This window comes from Salvelinus namaycush, chromosome 26 (assembly GCF_016432855.1).
Source record: "Salvelinus namaycush isolate Seneca chromosome 26, SaNama_1.0, whole genome shotgun sequence".
Taxonomy (NCBI): Eukaryota; Metazoa; Chordata; class Actinopteri; order Salmoniformes; family Salmonidae; genus Salvelinus; species Salvelinus namaycush.
The window spans coordinates 38222474-38241459 of NC_052332.1; the positions used below are offsets into that span (position 1 = coordinate 38222474).

General features: G+C 44.6%; 1 protein-coding gene and 1 long non-coding RNA gene across 3 annotated transcripts; one reads left to right on the forward strand and one right to left on the reverse strand.

Annotated features, from left to right (window-relative positions):
* Positions 1–1641: 1641 nt before the first annotated feature.
* On the reverse strand, positions 1642–16660 carry katnal1 (katanin p60 subunit A-like 1). Of its 2 annotated transcripts, none has more exons than XM_038965400.1 (11): positions 16590–16660; positions 14926–15119; positions 14611–14771; positions 13650–13821; positions 13283–13410; positions 13024–13129; positions 6685–6843; positions 5665–5791; positions 4521–4655; positions 4130–4256; positions 1642–1908 (listed from the first exon to the last, which is right to left on the reverse strand). In XM_038965400.1, the coding sequence occupies exons 2-11, from the start codon at positions 15085–15087 to the stop codon at positions 1710–1712; spliced, it is 1476 nt and encodes a 491-aa protein (XP_038821328.1). In that variant the 5' UTR covers positions 15088–15119; positions 16590–16660; the 3' UTR covers positions 1642–1709. The 2 variants fall into 2 exon arrangements, with proteins under 2 accessions (XP_038821328.1, XP_038821327.1); XM_038965399.1 differs by having other exon boundaries at positions 14926–15123.
* LOC120021600 lies at positions 9755–17072 on the forward strand. Its single transcript, XR_005472537.1, has 3 exons — positions 9755–9865; positions 13031–13113; positions 16627–17072. It is a non-coding gene; the product is annotated as an uncharacterized LOC120021600 (long non-coding RNA).
* Positions 17073–18986: the final 1914 nt, after the last annotated feature.

Sequence of the window (18986 nt, forward strand, 5' to 3'; positions counted from 1 at the left end):
AACATAGGAGTGATGGTTGCTGATAATGGGCCTCCATAAGCCTATGTAGATATTCCATAAAACATCTGCCGTTTCCAGCTACAATAGTCATTTACAACATTAACAATGTCAACACTGTATTTCTGATCAATTTTATGTTATTTTAAATGGACAAATTATTTTGCTTTTCTTTTAAAAACAAGGACATTTCTAAGTGACCCCAAACTTTTGAACGGTAGTGTACATGATGAGATCCTGAGGCTCATTGTTGTGCCATTCATCCACCGCCATCACCTCATGTTTCAGCATGATCTGTATACAATTTCTGGAGGATGAAAATGTCCCAGTTCTTCCGTAGCCTGCATTCTCAGACATCTCACCCATTGAGCATGTTTGGAATGCTCTGGATCGACATGTACGACCGCGTGTTCCAGTTGCAGCTAATATCCAGCAACTTCGCACAGCCATTGAAGAGGAGTGGGACAACATTCAACAGGCCACAACCAACAGCCTGATCAACTCTATGCAAAGGAGATGTGTCGCGCTGCCTGAGGCAAATGGTGGTCATACCAGATACTGACTGGTTCTGATCCACACCCCTACTTTAAAAAAAAAGATATGATACCTATCTGTATTCCCAGTCATGTGAAATCCATGTACTAGGGCTTAATGAATTTATTTAAATTGACTGATTTCCTTATATGAACTGTAACTCTGTAAAATCGTAGAAATGGTGGCGTGTTGCGTTTAGATTTTTGTTCAGTGTATTATCTACATTTCCAGACACTGTGATAGCTAGGTGGTCAAACGAACAGCTGAACCATTCAACCCAACCTGTTCAGGTACATTTCATCTCCTGGTGAATGTGTGTGGGGGTTAGTGTCTGTAGGTGTCCATTCAAGTATCAGTCCAAGGCGTCTGCGAAGAGTTTCACAGACTGCATCCAAAATGGCACCCTATTCCCTATATAGTGCCCTACTTTTGACCAGACCCTTAGTGCACTATATAGGGTATAGGGTATCATTTTAGATGCAGTGACAGACTCCATCTCCACAGACACATAGAGGTGTAGTGAGTGGAGGGAGGGATGGACCAACAGATACAGAGGAAGACAAGGAGATGAAGAGCCAAGGAGATGAAGACAAGGGGACGAAGAGAGGAAGCAACTTTAGACTATTGAGATGTACCCTTTAAATCTCAGCCAAACACTCTAGTCCATTCGTCTCCGCTTTACACACTTCAATCCTCTTGGCTCACACTCTTGGCCTCTAGTTCTTCACCAGTCACAACCTCCTCTAGATCCTCTACACTTCACATACATGTCTCTTTCTCCTGGTCTTCTCCCACTCCAATCCCCACTGGTCCTCTCCCACTCTGCTCTTCCACTCCAATCCCCACGGGTCCTCTCCCACTCTGCTCTTCCACTCCAATCCCCACTGGTCCTCTCCCACTCTGCTCTTCCACTCCAATCCCCACTGGTCCTCTCCCACTCTGCTCTTCCACTCCAATCCCCACTGGTCCTCTCCCACTCCAATCCCCACTGGTCCTCTCCCACTCCAATCCCACTGGTCCTCTCCCACTCCAATCCCACTGGTCCTCTCCCACTCCAATCCCCACTGGTCCTCTCCCACTCCAATCCCCACTGGTCCTCTCCCACTCCAATCCCCACTGGTCCTCTCCCACTCTGCTCTTACAGTCCTTTCTTCCACTCCTGGTGCTGTGTCCTCTCTCTAGACAGATCCAAACTCGTCCATCCAGGCCTGGTACTTCTCCAAGTCGGCAGCGGAGACAGACTTGGAGATCTTCTTCAAGGTGATTGTGAAGTCGTCCATGGTGACAGGCATCTGAAGCTCTTCTTTAGACAGAGCTCTGATCTCCTCTGGAGAGAGGCCCTGGATACGCCGACGCATAGCCATCATAGATGCATCTCTGTGGGGGCAGACACACATGGCACACTCAGAGACAGAGACAGTTTATTTAACGGTAGATGCGTTCTTCATACAGAGCTCTGATCTCAAAACACAAAAAAACATGGATACAGTGCATTTGGAAAGTATTCAGACCCCTTGACTTTTTCCACATTTTATTACGTTACAACCTTATTAAATATTAAATCATTTCCCCCCCTCATCAATCAACCCAAAATTCCACCTTATACAAAGGAAAAACAGGTTTTTAGAAATGTTTGCACCTTTGGCAGCGATTACAGCCATCTTCATGGGTTTGATGCTACAAGCTAGACACACCTGTATTTGGGGAGTTTCTCCCATTCTTCTCTGCAGATCGTCTCAAGCTCTGTCAGGTTGGATGGGGAGCGTCGCTGCACAGCCATTTTCAGGTCTCTCCAGAGATGTTAGATCGGGTTCAAGTCCGGGCTCTGGCTGGGCCACTCAAGGACATTCAGAGAGTTGTCCCGAAGCCACTCCTGGGTTGTCTTGGCTGTGTGCTTAGGGTTGTTGTCCTGTTGGAAGGTGAACATTTGTCCCAGTCTGAGGTCCTGAGCGCTCTGGAGCAGGTTTTCATCAAGGATCTCTCTGTACTTTGCTTCGTTAATTTTTGCCTCGATCTTAACTAGTCTCCCTGCTGCTGAAAAACATCCCCACAGCATGATGCTGTCACCACCGTGCTTCACCGTAGGGATGGTGCCAGGTTTCCTCCAGACGTGACGCTTGGCATTCAGGTCAAAGAGTTCAATCTTGGTTTCATCAGACCAGAGAATCGTGTTTCTCATGGACAGAGTCCTTTAGGTGCCTTTTGGCAAACTCCAAGCGGGCTGTCATGTGCCTTTTACTGATTAGTGGCTTCCGTCTGGCCACTCTACCATAAAGGCCTGATTGGTGGAGTGCTGCAGAGAGGGTTGTCCTTCTGGAAGATTCTCCCATCTCCACAGAGGAACTCTGGAGCTCTGTCAAAGTGACCATCGGGTTCTTGGTCACCTCCCTGATCAAGGCCCTTCTTCCCCGATTGCTCAGTTTGGCCGGGCGGCCAGATCTAGGAAGAGTCTTGGTGGTTCCAAACTTCTTCCATTTGAGAATGATGGAGGCCACTGAGTTCTTGGGGTCCTTCAATGCTGCAGAAATGTTTTGGTACCCTTCCCCAGATCTGTGCCTCGACACAATCCTGTCCGAACTCTACGGATAATTCCTTCGACCTCATGGCTTGGTTTTTGCTCTGACATGCACTGCCAACTGTGGGACCGTACATAGACAGGTGTGTGCACTTCCAAATCATATCCATCAATTGAATTTACCACAGGTGGACTCCAATCAAGTTGTAGAAACAGGATGATCAATGGAAACAGGATACACCTGAGATCAATTTCAAGTCTCATAGCAAAGGGTCTGAATACTTATGTAAATAAGGTATTTTATTTTTAATCCATGTGTAGAAATGTCTAAAAACCTGTTTTCACTTTGTCATTATGGGGTATTGTGTGTAGATTGATGAGTAATTGTTTTTTTTAAAGACATTTTAGAATAAGGCTGTAACGTAACAAAATGTGGATTACATCAAGGGTTCTTAATACTTTCCGAATGTACGCATAACTAAAATGTAAAGCACACATCTAATGGGTCACATACAGAGGCCTGACCTCCTGAGGACACATTGTTGTCCCTCTTCCCCCTCTCCTTTCCCCTTCCCTCTCCCTCTGTGGACTCAACTCTCTCTGTTATATAAAGGGTGTGTTCAGGGGATGCCCCTGGCCAAGAGCCATGACTGTGACCTTAGCTCACACACACACACACACACACACACACACACACACACACACACACACACACACACACACACACGATGCCGCACGACTAGTCACGACTCACAAGGGTCAGTCATGGGAACAGTCTCACAAGAACACTAAAAATTAATTACCATTCAAAATCCTATTTTCCCTAACCTGTAACCCTAACCCTAAACTTAACCCTAACCACTAACCCTAGCCCTAAACTTAACCCTAACCACTAACCCTAGCCCTAAACTTAACCCCTTACCCTAACCTCTATAGCTTTTGTCCTCATGGGTATATGGGAAATGTCCCCACGAGGGAGAATTGTCCTTGTTTTACTGGCCTAAAGTCCCCAAAATTATAGAATAACCCCCCCCCCCCCACACACACACACACACACACGCACACACACACACAAAGCTAGACCTGCAGACGTTGGTGATGTCAGCTCCAGAGTATCCGTCTATCTTGTCAGCGATGAGAGCCAGGTCCACATCATCAGCCACATCCACCTCCTTTAGACTGATCCCCAGCAGTTCAGCACGACCCACAGCTACACACACACACAGGAATGGGGGTTAACAACACACCCTACAGCTAAAGACATACAGGTATAACTGTACAACAAAGTGAATGTTCTGCACATCAGATACATTTTAAGAATAGGTTAATATGCAAGACATCTGTATGAAACAGGATCTCCGCATCTTCGGTTCAGGGTAAGGGTAGAGATTAGGGTTGAAAGGTTAAAGGTCACCTGTAGGCAGGGGGATATAGATCAGAGGTTAGGTTTAAAAGGTGAGGGGTCAGAGGTCACCTGTAGGCAGTGGGATGTAGATTCTCTTCTCCAGTCGTCTCCGTAGTGCCTCGTCGATGTCCCAGGGGAAGTTAGTAGCAGCCAGAACCATCACCATCTTAGAGGGATCGTCATTCTCTGAAGCTCCCCCCACACCTGGGTAACAATGGTACAGTCAGATAGCTCTCCCTACACCTGGACAACAATGGTACAGTCAGATAGCTCTCCCTACACCTGGACAACAATGGTACAGTCAGATAGCTCTCCCTACACCTGGACAACAATGGTACAGTCAGATAGCTCTCCCTACATCTGGACAACAATGGTACAGTCAGATAGCTCTCCCTACATCTGGACAACAATGGTACAGTCAGATAGCTCTCCCTACATCTGGACAACAATGGTACAGTCAGATAGCTCTCCCTACATCTGGACAACAATGGTACAGTCAGATAGCTCTCCCTACATCTGGACAACAATGGTACAGTCAGATAGCTCTCCCTACATCTGGACAACAATGGTACAGTCAGATAGCTCTCCCTACATCTGGACAACAATGGTACAGTCAGATAGCTCTCCCTACATCTGGACAACAATGGTACAGTCAGATAGCTCTCCCTACATCTGGACAACAATGGTACAGTCAGATAGCTCTCCCTACATCTGGACAACAATGGTACAGTCAGATAGCTCTCCCTACATCTGGACAACAATGGTACAGTCAGATAGCTCTCCCTACATCTGGACAACAATGGTACAGTCAGATAGCTCTCCCTACATCTGGACAACAATGGTACAGTCAGATAGCTCTCCCTACATCTGGACAACAATGGTACAGTCAGATAGCTCTCCCTACATCTGGACAACAATGGTACAGTCAGATAGCTCTCCCTACATCTGGACAACAATGGTACAGTCAGATAGCTCTCCCTACATCTGGACAACAATGGTACAGTCAGATAGCTCCCCCTACATCTGGACAACAATGGTACAGTCAGATAGCTCCCCCTACATCTGGACAACAATGGTACAGTCAGATACTTTTCCCCAAAAACACACCTCAGCAGCCGAGCTAGAAACAACATATTCAGAAATCAGTGAACTCTCTCGCTTTCTCCCTCTGCACCACTATCTCCTTTTTCCTCTCTCCTCCAACTTCTCTCACCGTCCATCTGTACCAGTATTTCTGACTTGACTCTGCGGCTGGCTTCGTGTTCATCCGACTTCCCTCGACTCCCACAAATGGAGTCTATCTCATCTATGAAGATGGTGGTCGGGGCATAGAACCTCGCCTGGACACAAATGGAGAGAAAAGGTTCATTTAAAAAAAAAAAAAAGGTTCATTGAGTATTCCCCAGCAACCAAAGACATATTTTCAACCAAACAGACATATTTTCAACGTCTTTTCAACAACAAAAAAACATTCTCATAATGGTCTCTTCTATTAATACCTATACCTTTCTATCTTTTACATCTCTATGTCAACATCTTGTAGAACATGGTTCTGAAGAATGTTATTTAAAAAAGCACAAAAACACACCCAGACCCACCTCTTCCTATAAGCAGACTTGTAGGGCCCCGTGTATTCTAGGGCACTCCCCCCACCCCCCCCCCCAAAAAATACAATTTACTGTTGAGAGTTAGAATACACAAGGTGTCATTTCAAAATGTGGTTGTGCATCATCAGTTTTCCACTTGTTCTGTCAGTCACTCAATTATCCGTCAGAAAAAGAAAAAAAAACATATGGATTGCTAGGTAAGGTAGTCTAGTCGTCAGCTATATAAACCTTGTAGTAGGCCTAATCATCACCATATTACTGACCAGGCACGCAGGAGCATGTGCTCAGGGGCCCTGACCCCCCAGCCCCCCCCCCCCATTGACTTTGTTAGTCAAAATCATTCAGATGTCATATGAACATGGGAAAATGTGTAGAATTGCTAGGAATTTACTTTAACACTGCCAACAAAAAAATAACGCTGCTAAGATAGCACTAAAACGTTTTACCTGCGAGGTGGGGGGGGGGGGGGCTATTCTCACTTAGGTCCTCCGAAGGTCTAGAGGCGGCACTGCCCACATCATACACTCTCCAACCCAGAACCAAATGAAAATGTGAGAGCTGGCCTCAAAGTTCTACGTTTGGTTTTTTCGTCCGTCACAAGAGACCACACACACACACACACTCACCATCTCAAAGAGCAGGCGAACCAGTTTCTCAGACTCTCCTCTGTATTTGGAGGTGAGTGTGGAGGAGGACACGTTGAAGAAGGTGGTGCCACACTCTGTAGCCACGGCTTTAGCCAGCATGGTCTTCCCTGTCCCTGGTGGGCCCACCATCAACACACCCTGGTAGAGAGAGAGAGAGGAGACACACGCCATATATTGCATACAGAGGAGTCGCGCTGACAGTAGGCCAATCTTTTCCAAACTTCATGAATTTCTACTGTACAACATCACCACTTACAGGCCTGAGTGGTGTATGACAGAGCAACCTCTGAATATCCATCCATACATGTCATCATTCAAAAATATTCACTGTATTCATTCATTCACTCCCATGTAAGAAACCACGCATTCCTACACTACATGGTCTTCGTGTGACGTATGTGTTTGGTTGTGACACTGAGAGACCAGTGAAATATTGACCCCCTTTAATCACGTGATTGGGCCTGAGGGCAAGGGCTCTAAATGAATGTTTTACCATTGGTAGCACAGGTGCTCCTAACACCACATAAAATGTACCAAAGTGTTGGTCAGTGTTTCCCAAGGGACCACTTGAATAGATGTTACATTTAGACTAAATGTTTTGAATAGGTTGATTCAGAACATGCCATTGTACAAATAACATGCTGATCTACACCATACACTACCAGTGGTAGCAACCTGTATTCCAGCTAACATTTGTTTTGTCCTAGCTAGTGCATTTAGCTAAATGGCATTTAGCTAAATGGCATTTAGCTAACCAGCTAGCTAGTTAGCGATTAGCATTAGCAATATGCATTATGTTAGGCACACGCCAGGTTCCTTAAATTTGTATGTATTATGGATCCCCATTAGGCGTTTCCAAGGAAGCAGCTACTCTTCCTGGGGTCCAGCAACATTAAGTCAGTTATATACAATTTAAAAATATTACATGACATTTCATTGCACTTTTCACAACACATTAAGTGCGTTCCCTCAGGCAACTACTCTACTACCACATATCATCAATACAAAATCCATGTGTACATGTGTGTAGAGTATGTGTCTTATCATGTTTATGTGTGTCTGTGTCTCTTCACATTCCCTGCTATTCCATAAGGTGTATTTTTATAAGTTATTTAAAATCTGATTCTACTGCTTGCATCAGTTACCTGATGTGGAATAGAGTTCCATGTAGTCATGGCTCTACGTAGCACTGTGCGCCTCCCATAGTCTGTTCTGGACTTGGGGATTGTAAAGAGACCCCTGGTGACATGCCTTGTGGGGTATGCATGGGTGTCTGAGCTGTGTGCCAGTAGTTTAAACAGACACCTCCGTTCATTCAGCTTGTCAACACGTCTTACAAAAACAAATAGTGATGAAGTCAATCTCTCATCCACTTTGAGCCATGAGACTTACAGTGGCAAGAAAAAGTATGTGAACACTTTGGAAATACCTGGATTTCTGCATAAATTGGTCATAAAATTTGATCTGATCTTCATCTAGGCCACAACAATAAAATAAAATCTAATTTGATTGGTCACATACACATGGTTAGCAGATGTGATTGCGAGTGTAGCGAAATGCTTATCAGTGCAGCAGTATCTAACAGGTAATATCTAACAAATTCCACAACAAAACCTAATACACACAATCTAGTAAAGGAATGGGATAAGAATATATACATATAAAATATATGGATGAGCAGTGACAGAGCAGCCAAGACGCAATAGATAGTGAAGGAAACAGTATATACATATGAGATGAGTATTGCGAGATATGTAAACATTCTTAAAAGTGGCATTATTAAAGTGACTAGTGTTCCATTTATTAAAGTGGCCAATGATATCAAGTCTGTAGGTAGGCAGCCGCCTCTCTGTGCTAGTGGTGGCTGATTAACAATCTGATGGCCTTGAGATAGAAGCTGTTTTTCAATCTCTCTGTCCCAGCTTTGATGCACCTGTACTGATCTCGCCTTCTGGATGGAAGCAGGGTGAACAGGTAGTGGCTCGGGTGGTTGATGTCCTTGATGATCTTTTGGCCTTCCTATGACATCGGGTGTTGTAGGTGTCCTGGAGGGCATTAGTTTGCCCCCGGTGATGCGTTGTGCAGACCGCACCACCTTCTGGAGAGCCTTGCGGTTGAGAGCGGTGCAGTTGCCGTACCAGGCGGTGACACAGCCCAACAGGATGCTCTCAATTGTGCACCGGTAAAAGTTAGTGAGGGTTTTCGGTGACAAGACAATTTGTTTTTCAGCCTCCTGAGGTTGAAGAGGCACTGTGCGCCTTCTTCACCACACTGTCTGTGTGGGTGGACCAATTTAGTTTGTCTATGATATGTACACCGAGGAACTTAAACTTTCCTTCTTCTCCACTGCTGTCCTGTCGATGTGGATAGGGGGGTGCTAACTTTGCTGTTGTTTTCTGAAGTCCACGACAAATAGACAGACAAACACAGTCTGCTTAAACTAATAACACAAACAATTATAAGTTTATGTCTTTATTGAACACACCGTGTAAACATTCACAGTGCAAGGTGGGGAAAGTATGTGAACCCTTGGATTTAATAACAGGTTGACCCTCCTTTGGCAGCAATAACCTCAACCAAACGTTTTCTGTAGATGTGGATCAGACCTGCACAACGGTCAGGAGGAATTTTGTATTATTCCTCATTTCAAAACTGTTTCAGTTCAGCAATATTCTTGGGATGTCTGGTGTGAACAGCTCTCGAGGTCATGCCACAGCATTTCAATCGGGTTGAGGTCAGGACTCTGACTGGGCCACTCCAGAAGGCGTATTTTCTTCTGTTGAAGCCATTCTGTTGTTGATTTACTTCTGTGTTTTGGGTCGTTGTCCTATTGCGTCACCCAACTTCTGTTGAGCTTCAATTGGAGGACAGATAGCCTAACATTCTCCTGCAAAATGTCTTGATAAACTTGGGAATTCATTTTTCCGTCGATGATAGCAAGCTGTCCAGGCCCTGAGGCAGCACTTTTGTAACCCTTTCCAGCTTCATGCAAGTCAACAATTCTTCATCTTAGGTCTTCTGAGATCTCTTTTGTTCTAGGGAGGGTTCACATCAGGCAATGCTTCTTGTGAATAGCAAACTCAAATTTTGTGAGTCTTTTTTATAGGGCAGGGCAGCTCTCACCGACATCTCTAATCTTGTCTCATCGATTGGACTCCAGGTTAGTTGACACCTGACTCTAATTAGCTTTTGGAGAAGTCATTAGCCTAGGGGTTCCAACCTACACTGTGAATGTTTAAATTATGTATTTTTCTTGTCTATATTGAATACAATACTTTGTGTGTTATTAGTTTAAGCACACTATGTTTGTCTATTGTTGTGACTTAGATGAAGACCAGATCAAATTTTATGTCAAATTTATGCAGAAATCCAGGTGTTTCCAAAGGGTTCACATACTTTTTCCTTGCCACTGTACATGCATATTAGACTAGCTAACTCGCATTTTGCAGAGAACAAAATACAAAAAAACTAATTGTATAACAGAGGGCAAGGTGTAAAGAAGCTATGTTCTTGTTTTGGAAGAATCTGTGTTGAGTGCATGAATTGACAGCATGCTGAGAGAATAAACAGTGTGCTGCCTACTTGAGTGACAAGGGGTGGGGCATGGTGTGCATAACCTGGGAACCGGAAGCAAACAGCCGTTGGAGGGAGAAAGAGGACTCGATGACTATGGCACGCGAAGCCTAAATCAATTATTATCTGGGTGATTTTTTATTTCTAGTCACACTGGGTGTTCCCAAATTAAAACTGCAGGTTGCACAGCTAAATATTTTGGAAACATGTAGGTATTACAGACTGGGGTCAGGGAGAGGTTGAAAATGTCAGTGAAGACACTTGCCAACTGGTCAGCGCAAGCTCCGAGTACACGTCCTGATAATCCGTCTGGCCCTGCGGCCTTGTGAATGTTGACCTGTTTAAAAAGGTCTTACTCACATCGGCTACAGAGAGGGCAATCACACAGTCGTCCGGAACAGCAGGTGCTTTCATGCATGGTTTAGTTTTCCTAACCTTGAAGCGAGCATAGAAGGCATTTAGATCGTCTGATAGGCTTGTGTCACTGGGCAGCTTACGGCTGGGTTTCCCTTTGTAATCCGTGATAGTTTGCAAGCCTTGCCACATCCGACGAGTGTCAGAGCAGGTGTAGTAGGATTAGATCATAGTCCTGTATTGACGCTTTGCCTGTTTGATGGTTCGTCGCAGGGCATAGCGGGATTTCTTATAAGCGTTCGGATTAGTGTTCTGCTCTTTGATAGCGGCAGCTCTAGCCTTTAGCTCAGTGCAGATGTTGCATGTAATCTGGTTGGGATATGTACGTACAGTCTGTGGGGACAATGCCGTAGATGCACTTATTAATAAAGCCGGTGACTGATGTGGTAAACTCATCAATGCCATCGAATGAATACCGGAACATATTCCAGTCTGTGCTAGGGAAACAGTCCTGTAGCTTAGCATCCGCTTCATCAGACCACTTCCGTATTGAGCGCATCACTGGTACTTCCTGTTTGAGTTTTTACTTGTAAGCAGGAATCAGGAGGATAGAGTTATGGTCAGATTTACCAAATGGAGGGCGAGGTTTGTACGTGTCTCTCTGTGTGGAGTAAAGGTGACCTAGAGGTTTTTCACCTCTAGTTGCACAGGTGACATGCTGCTAGAAATGAGGTAAGACGGATTTCAGTTTTCCTGCCTCTGGAAGCAACGTCAGCACAAGAACTGTTCGTCAGGAGCTTCGTGTAATGGGTTTCCATGGCCGAGCAGCGGCACGCAAGTCTAAGATCACCATGCGCAATGCCACGCATCGGCTGGAGTAGTGTAAAGTTCGCCGCCATTGGACTCTGGAGCAGTGGAAACGCGTTCTCTGGAGTGTTTAATCACTCTTCAACCATCTGGCAGTCCAACAGACGAATCTGGGTTTGGCAAATGCCAGGAGAACGCTTAGTGCCAACTGTAAAGTTTGGTGGAGGAGGACTAATGGTCTGGGGCTGTTTTTCATGGTTTGGGCCCCTTAGTTCCAGTGAAGGGAAATAGTAATGCTACAGCATACAATGTCACGTTACTGCGGTAAGGGCTCCCTCCATTCTAGACGATGCTATGCTATCCAACTTTGTGGCAACAGTTTGGACAAGGCCCTTTCCTGTTTCAGCATGACAACGCACCCATGGACAAAGTGAGGTCCACAAAGAAATGGTTTGTTGAGATCGATGTGGAAGAACCTGACTGGCCTGCACAGAGCCCTGACCTCAGTAGTACGCAGCATCAAAAGTTCAACATTCACCTTCTGCTACCATTTCTGTCAAGCCGTCTACGCATACAGTTTGACGCGTACGTTCGATAAACCCAACATATGGCACCACACAGAACGCACTCCAACTGCCTCTGCAACGCTTTGCTGCAAGGACAAACACAGCGTTTTCATTGGAAATGAATGTAATTGTGGTGTATCAAAATGCAATGACGCTGTCAGGGTGTGTTGGAAGCGTTAGACTGGCACACCCTGGGCATCACTCACAAGTTACAATATTCTCACCCGTCAGACTATTCTCAATTTAATCTTGTCTTGTCGTATTCTAATATAATAGATCTCTGAAATTAGTTTTGATTTAGACTGGACCATTATCATGCACCGGTCAGAACAGGGGGAAATGCATGTCATCCGTTTGCACTTAAATAGCGAATGGAGGACGCTTTCCCACAGTTGATATTCCTGCCAGCCAGGTAGGCTACTCCGGTTGTAAAGAGAAGCAACGTGATTAATATTATGAGAAATAAATATAGTAGGCCAAGCCTATAGAAAGATGATGGGATCCTCCTCTTTTTAATAGAAACTCTTGTTTTCTCACGCAATTGCATAGCCTATAGAAATGTACCATAATATGGGTTTATAGAAACAGTTATTTCATTCCATGCATCAACCAGCTATGATGATCTGACTCTGGCTAGGCAACAGGTGATCCTATTCCACTCAAACTCTGAATGCCAGGGCTCTCCTGAAGTGTTCATTTATTTAACTTTCATTTCATTTGCATTGGCAGAGTGATTAGAGGGACAATAGAGCGCTGAGTACCAGGCTATTAGCGACTGGCCGTTAACAAGTTTGGTAGACTACTAATGACCATCAGCGGCATCAGACCACAGTTTTGGAGAAGCCTAGTTACCGTGACTCAGCGGTCACGTGGAATTTGCCTGCGGTCATGACTCCTGACTGCCGGTGTGGCGGTTAATACGGTCAAGTTACAGCCCTTACTGACGACGTCACACACTACTCCTCAAGGTACTCTTCTCTCATTGCCTTTTAAGTGTGTGTGTGTGTGTGTGTGTTACCTTCCAGGGTCGGCGTATACCCTTGAAGAAGTCTGGCATCCACATGGGCAGAACCACCGCTTCTCTCAACAGCTTCTTAGCATCCTCCAGGTCAGCAATGTCCCCCCTGGAACACACACACACACACACACACACACACACACACACACACACACAACATATCAGCAATGTGTCAGACCTACAGTGATACACACAAAGTGAGTGAGTCAGAGTGACACACACACACACACAGGTCAGCAAGGTGATGTGTTTAATGTACCAGTGTATGTTGGGGTTGCGGGAGACGATGTCCCTCTCCAGTGCCTCCACTAAGTCACTGTCGTACCCCGAACCATCAAACTTCTTCAGCTCTCCATCCCCTGCTCCCTCTGCTACAGCCTTTTTACCCTGCAGGACACACACACATGTTTAACACAAGTTTAACTTCCCTGCTTTATATACTCTTCTTACCCTGGGCAACAGACATGCGAGTTTAAGGGCCAGTTTCCCAGACACAGATCAAGTCTAGTCCTAGACTCAAAAAGTTATTTAGATAGAGATCGAGCATGATTTTCAGTCCAGGACTTCATGTGTCCAGGAAACCAGCCCTAACAGTATAAGTGTAGTATCTCCAGCTGTACACGGACCTTGTCGTCTCTGACCTTGGTGCCTCGGGGGGCGTCCCTGGGGGCGGGGCGGTCTGTTTTAGGGTTGGTCTGGCCCCTCCCTCCCGGAGCCCCTCTGGGCTGCATACCTGGAGAGTCCTTCCTCTGCTGGGGTTTCACCCCACTGTTAGGACGCTTCACTGCAGTAGGGGCCCTAACACACACATGCATAGGGACACACACAAACACACAGAGACAGGCACACACACGCAGGGACACACACAAACAGAGACAGGCAGACACACACAAACAGAGACAGGCAGACACACACAGACAGAGACAGGCAGACACACACAGACATAGACAGGCAGACAGACACACATTTTCCATTAAGCAATCAAAGTCCAAGCAGTGTAGCGAAACAGAACGTCAGTTTGAGGGATCATGGTGGCTGTACGATGCTACAGGGCCTATAGGCTATTTTAGAAAGTCATAAGACATACAGCTAGTGAATGAAACTATGCAGCATGTAACCTTTTTATGATGGTCCTGTCACTGTAATCGCCATGCTATTCAGAAGATGTGTAGCCTACTCTCTGCCATGTGCTGCTGCAGCTGAACATCCAATAGGAAGCAGCAGCTTGTCAACTTCCAGAGGGGATCATTTGGTTAAGTGGCATTTCCTCCTCTCATATCAGTGGATAACAACACACTGATATGTCCACTTCAATGCACACCACACACACACAGAGTTATTGGAGCTATAACGTTACGGTGTTAACGCTACAATGCTCCACATGATGTTGCCTTAAGATATTAACTTAAAGCTCTGTACTTGTTCTTCGTTAAAAATGAGACCTTACACAGCCAGGTGCTGTTTACTCCGTCAGGTTTCCTCCACTCCACTCAGTAATGGAGCTGGTTTGGGGGAACCAGGCTCAAGTGATGATTAAGATTGCCTGAGACCTGAGGAATTGTGTTAGGTCTCAGGCACTCCATGTACCTGTGCTCTGCAGGGGTGGGTGGGGGCCACACTGCAGGGTCTCTGGGCCCCTCCTCAGACTGAGGGACGGGGAAGTCAGCTGGCTTGTCCACCTTAAAACTCTCCAGAGTACCCACAATGCCTTTCACCTGCTCATACTCCTCCAACAACTCCTGTCTCACCTAGAGCGAGAGAGAGTGAGAGAGGACATTTCGGTAACACTTTTAGCCAACCGGTACATCACATTATTACTTGTTGAGCGTTCATAATGTCTTATTACCAATGCTTCTATGCTGCAACATGCATGTGTAATGTATGTGTTTGGGAGAGTCTCACCTGTTGCCACTTGACTTTGAGTGCAGGGTCTCTGAGGGCTTGGCCGTGTTTATGTATCTGCTGGATCACTCCCTGGTAGTAGACCATAGAGGAGTCATAGTTTCCCAGCAGAGCATACTCTCTGCCCTTCTTAGCGTTGTCACAGATCTCTGCCAGGTTCATCTTAAATGGAGGACAATGTCTCTGTGCTGGAACTGTCTGGCAGGGAAACAAAAGAAGGCAACATTAGGATGAAAGTTCTCCTTCGATCTTCGGGTCGAAACGTTGCACAATAAAACTGAGGCAATCATCATCAGTGTGCGGGTATCTCTCTCTGTAGTTGACTTGTTGTACCCTGCACCTATAAGTCACTACACTGAAACTAAGCTATATTAGTATGACATTATCTCAGCCCTGAGAATGTAAAAGTGACGCAAGTAAACCAAGATCATGGCATGGCTCACAGGCTTTATTAACAATGGGTACTGTTGTCAAACAGTAGTGAGAGCTCTGGGTTCCCTTTACTTTGCTCTACTGCTGGCTGTGTCATATGATCCCTTTCTTCAGTGTGTAGAGTTGGCTTGTCAGACTTACTATGTTCGGATTAGCTAGCTGACCAGCTAGCTACATACTATCTGAAATCAATTGACTGTTTGGACAGCCAGGGTTTGCAGATACTAGTTTAAATTGGAGTAAGAGCAAACCCTCTCTCAAAACAAGAGTTAGATATAATAAACTATATAAACTGGAGGACTATGAGGTTATCACACCGTGTGGGCTAGGAGGTTCTCACACCGTGGGGGCTAAGAGATAATCAAACCGTGGGGGCTAAGAGGTTATCAGGACCTAGTTTGGGAAACCTTGTGCTAGACAAGCAGTAGGATCCCGGGTAGCAGCGGTCTAAGGCACTGCATCTCAGTTATTGAGGTGTCACTACAGACACCCTGGTTCGAATACAGGCTGTATCACAACCCGGCCGTGATTGGGAGTCCCATAGGGCAGCGTCGTCCGGGTTTGGCCGGTGTAGGCCGTCATTGTAAATAAGAATTTGTTCTTAACTGACCTGCCTAGATAAATAAAATCTTATCCCGTGGTAAGCAGGATGTCCTATAGTTGATAGCAGTGTCCCTTCATTCCGGTTACACCTACATACCTTTCATTAACCATATGTTCATATTAGCTAAACTAACTACATTAACTTCAAAGCCTATTTAATGTAGCCCTACTTAATCCAGATGGGTTTCATAGTTAGCTAAAATAGCTAGCAAACACGATCTTCACAATGTAGCTAGCTAGCTATGGTAAATATGTTAACCATTATCATTAGCATTACTAATGGGCTAGTATGTGAATCAACAATAATAACATCAGAAGGAAACATTTTCAAAGAATGCACATTAACCATAAAATCTATCTCCGCATATCAGGACCCTGGTCTTGTAGTTCAAACACAGACATCTCTCCATCTATTTTAATCAGCAGTATGTGTAAATGAAACAACATTTCCCATAAACCTCCAGTCAGTTACACCCCAAGCTTAGGCCAGATAACAAAACGGATCGCATGGCAAGAAAATACCCTCTCATTTCGAATAAATTACGTCCGCGCAAGTATGCCACAAAAACCCAAAGACAAACAAATAGCTAGTATTTACAACTATGTGCATGAAGAGAATATGATTGTACCTCAAAGAGAAGCACTTGTTTCTGTTGTTGTCTGCAGTAGTCCGTTAGACGGTGCTGTTACCATGGCCGCGGAGAGACGCCGTGTGGAGAATGACGATCATATGGGGGAAGAGGAGGAAGAGGCGGGGCCGCTGGAGTTCGTGGATGACATCAGTCAACATCAAGAACAGAACAGACTGTCAAAATATAATGACATGGGTATGCTTACAGAATTTTCACTAAATTGTCTGGATTAAATGGTTTAATCGAAGCTGGAGGGTAAACAATGCATTCTTTATACATCTTTGTTCTAGACTAGAGAGAGAGCAAGACAAAAATAATGGTGTTCCAAAAAAGGTCCAGTTGCCAGAACCACAAATACAAAATTCCATCTAGACACCGTTTCCCTAGAGCTTGGTGAGGTCTGGGTTCCACTCACCAACCAATAATTCACAAAATGGGACAAACACCAGAATTCTGCAAAAATATCCTCTGTGTACAGTGTTAAACACCAAATAATGCATGCAGAGCAGAATTAGGCCGATACCCGCTAATGATCAAAATCCAGAAAAGAGCCATTAAATTCTACAACCACCTAAATGGAAGCGATTCCCAAACCTTCCATAACAAAGCCATCACCTACATAGAGATGAACCTGGAGAAGAGTCCCCTAAGCAAGCTGGTCCTGGGGCTCTGTTCACAAACACAAACAGACCCCACAGAGCCCCAGGACAGCAACACAATTAGACACAACCAAATCATGAGAAAAGATAATTACTTGACACATTGGAAAGAATTAACAAAAAAACAGAGCAAACTAGAATGTTATTTGGCCCTGAACAGAGAGTACACAGTGGCAGAATGCCTGACCACTGTGACTGACCCAAAATTAAGGAAAGCTTTGACTATGTACAGACTCAGTGAGCATAGCCTTGCTATAGAGAAAGGCCACCATAGGCAGACCTGGCTCTCAAGAGAAGACAGGCTATATGCACACTGCCCACAAAATGAAGTGGAAACTGAGCTGCACTTCCTAACCTCCTGCCAAATGTATGACCATTTTAGAGACACATATTTCCCTCAGATTACACAGACCCACAAGGAATTCGAAAAACAAATCCTATTTTGATAAACTCTCATATCTATTGGGTGAAATACCACAGTGTGCAATCACAACAGCAAGATATGTGACCTGTTGCCACAAGAAAAGGCCAACCAGTGAAGACCAAACACCAGTGTAAATACAACCCATATTTATGTTTATTTATTTTCCCTTTTTAAAAAAAAAAACTTTAACTATTTGCACATCGTTACAACACTGTATATATGTCACGCCCTGACCGTAGTTCCTTTTTTATGTCTCTATTTTGGTTTGGTCAGGGCGTGAGTTTGGGTGGGCATTCTATGTTTTCTATTTCTGTGTTTGGCCGGGTGTGGTTCTCAATCAGAGGCAGCTGTCTATCGTTGTCTCTGATTGAGAACCATACTTAGGTAGCCCTTTTCTCATCTGTGTTTTGTGGGTAGTTATTTTCTGTCTTTGTGTCTGTACCAGACAGGACTGTTTCGTTTCATTCTTGTTATTTTTTTGTTTAGTGTTGTTTTTTAGTAAATTAACATGAACACTTACCACGCTGCGCTTTGGTCCGATGACTACTCTTCATCTGACGACGAAAATTGTGACAATACAGACATAATATGACTTTTGGAACTTTTGTGAGTGTAATGTTTACTGTAAATCTTTTATTGTTTATTTCACTTGCTTAGGCCATGTAAACATGTTTCCCATGCCAATAAATCCCCTTAAATTGAATTTATATGTATTTCTCTGTGGTTTGACCCTTGGACAGTCACGCAGTGGCCTTATCTAGTTGCTTGAATGTTGATAGTGGATTAGGGTTACCTGCATGTCCTTGAAGGAAAGAAAAAAAGCTGTGAAAGAAGTTATGATTTTATTCACATAAAATAAATGTTACCATTTGTCAGAATAATTTCCTGACCTCTATAATGTATGGCCTGATTAGAAGTGATGTGTTCAATCAGTTTATTGTTGTAATCATTTCACTACGACATTGCTGTGAACACTGACATGGGTTATAATTACAATTGGCATAATCGAAAACACATTAGGAACACGTTGATGTCAGGCCCTTGTCCATTTCAACACTGGAAAGCTGTACAGTAGCCCTCCGCAGTGCTGTGGAGGTAGTTAGTTAGGCGCAAAGAAAACATTATTCTGAATCTGAAATCAAAAACACATTTGGAAATGGTGTAGACACGGTGTGACACCATGTGTTTTTGCAGCTGGCTATATAAGTCTGCTTTTTTTGTGTGTCAAGACTCCATTACTACGTCCCAATTGGCACCCTATTCCCTATATAGTACCCTACTTTTGTCCAGATCCCTATGGGCCCTGGTCAA

Excerpts from the sequence above, each read along its gene's own strand:
- katnal1 (XM_038965400.1), bottom strand. The coding sequence starts at position 15,087 with ATGAACCTGGCAGAGATCTGTGACAACGCTAAGAAGGGCAGAGAGTAT. Across the intron at positions 14,772-14,925 it reads TCAAAGTCAAGTGGCAACAG|GTGAGACAGGAGTTGTTGGA; the intron begins GTGAGACTCTCC and ends CTCTCGCTCTAG. Across the intron at positions 4,656-5,664 it reads AATACTGGTACAGATGGACG|GTGTGGGGGGAGCTTCAGAG; the intron begins GTGAGAGAAGTT and ends ATTGTTACCCAG.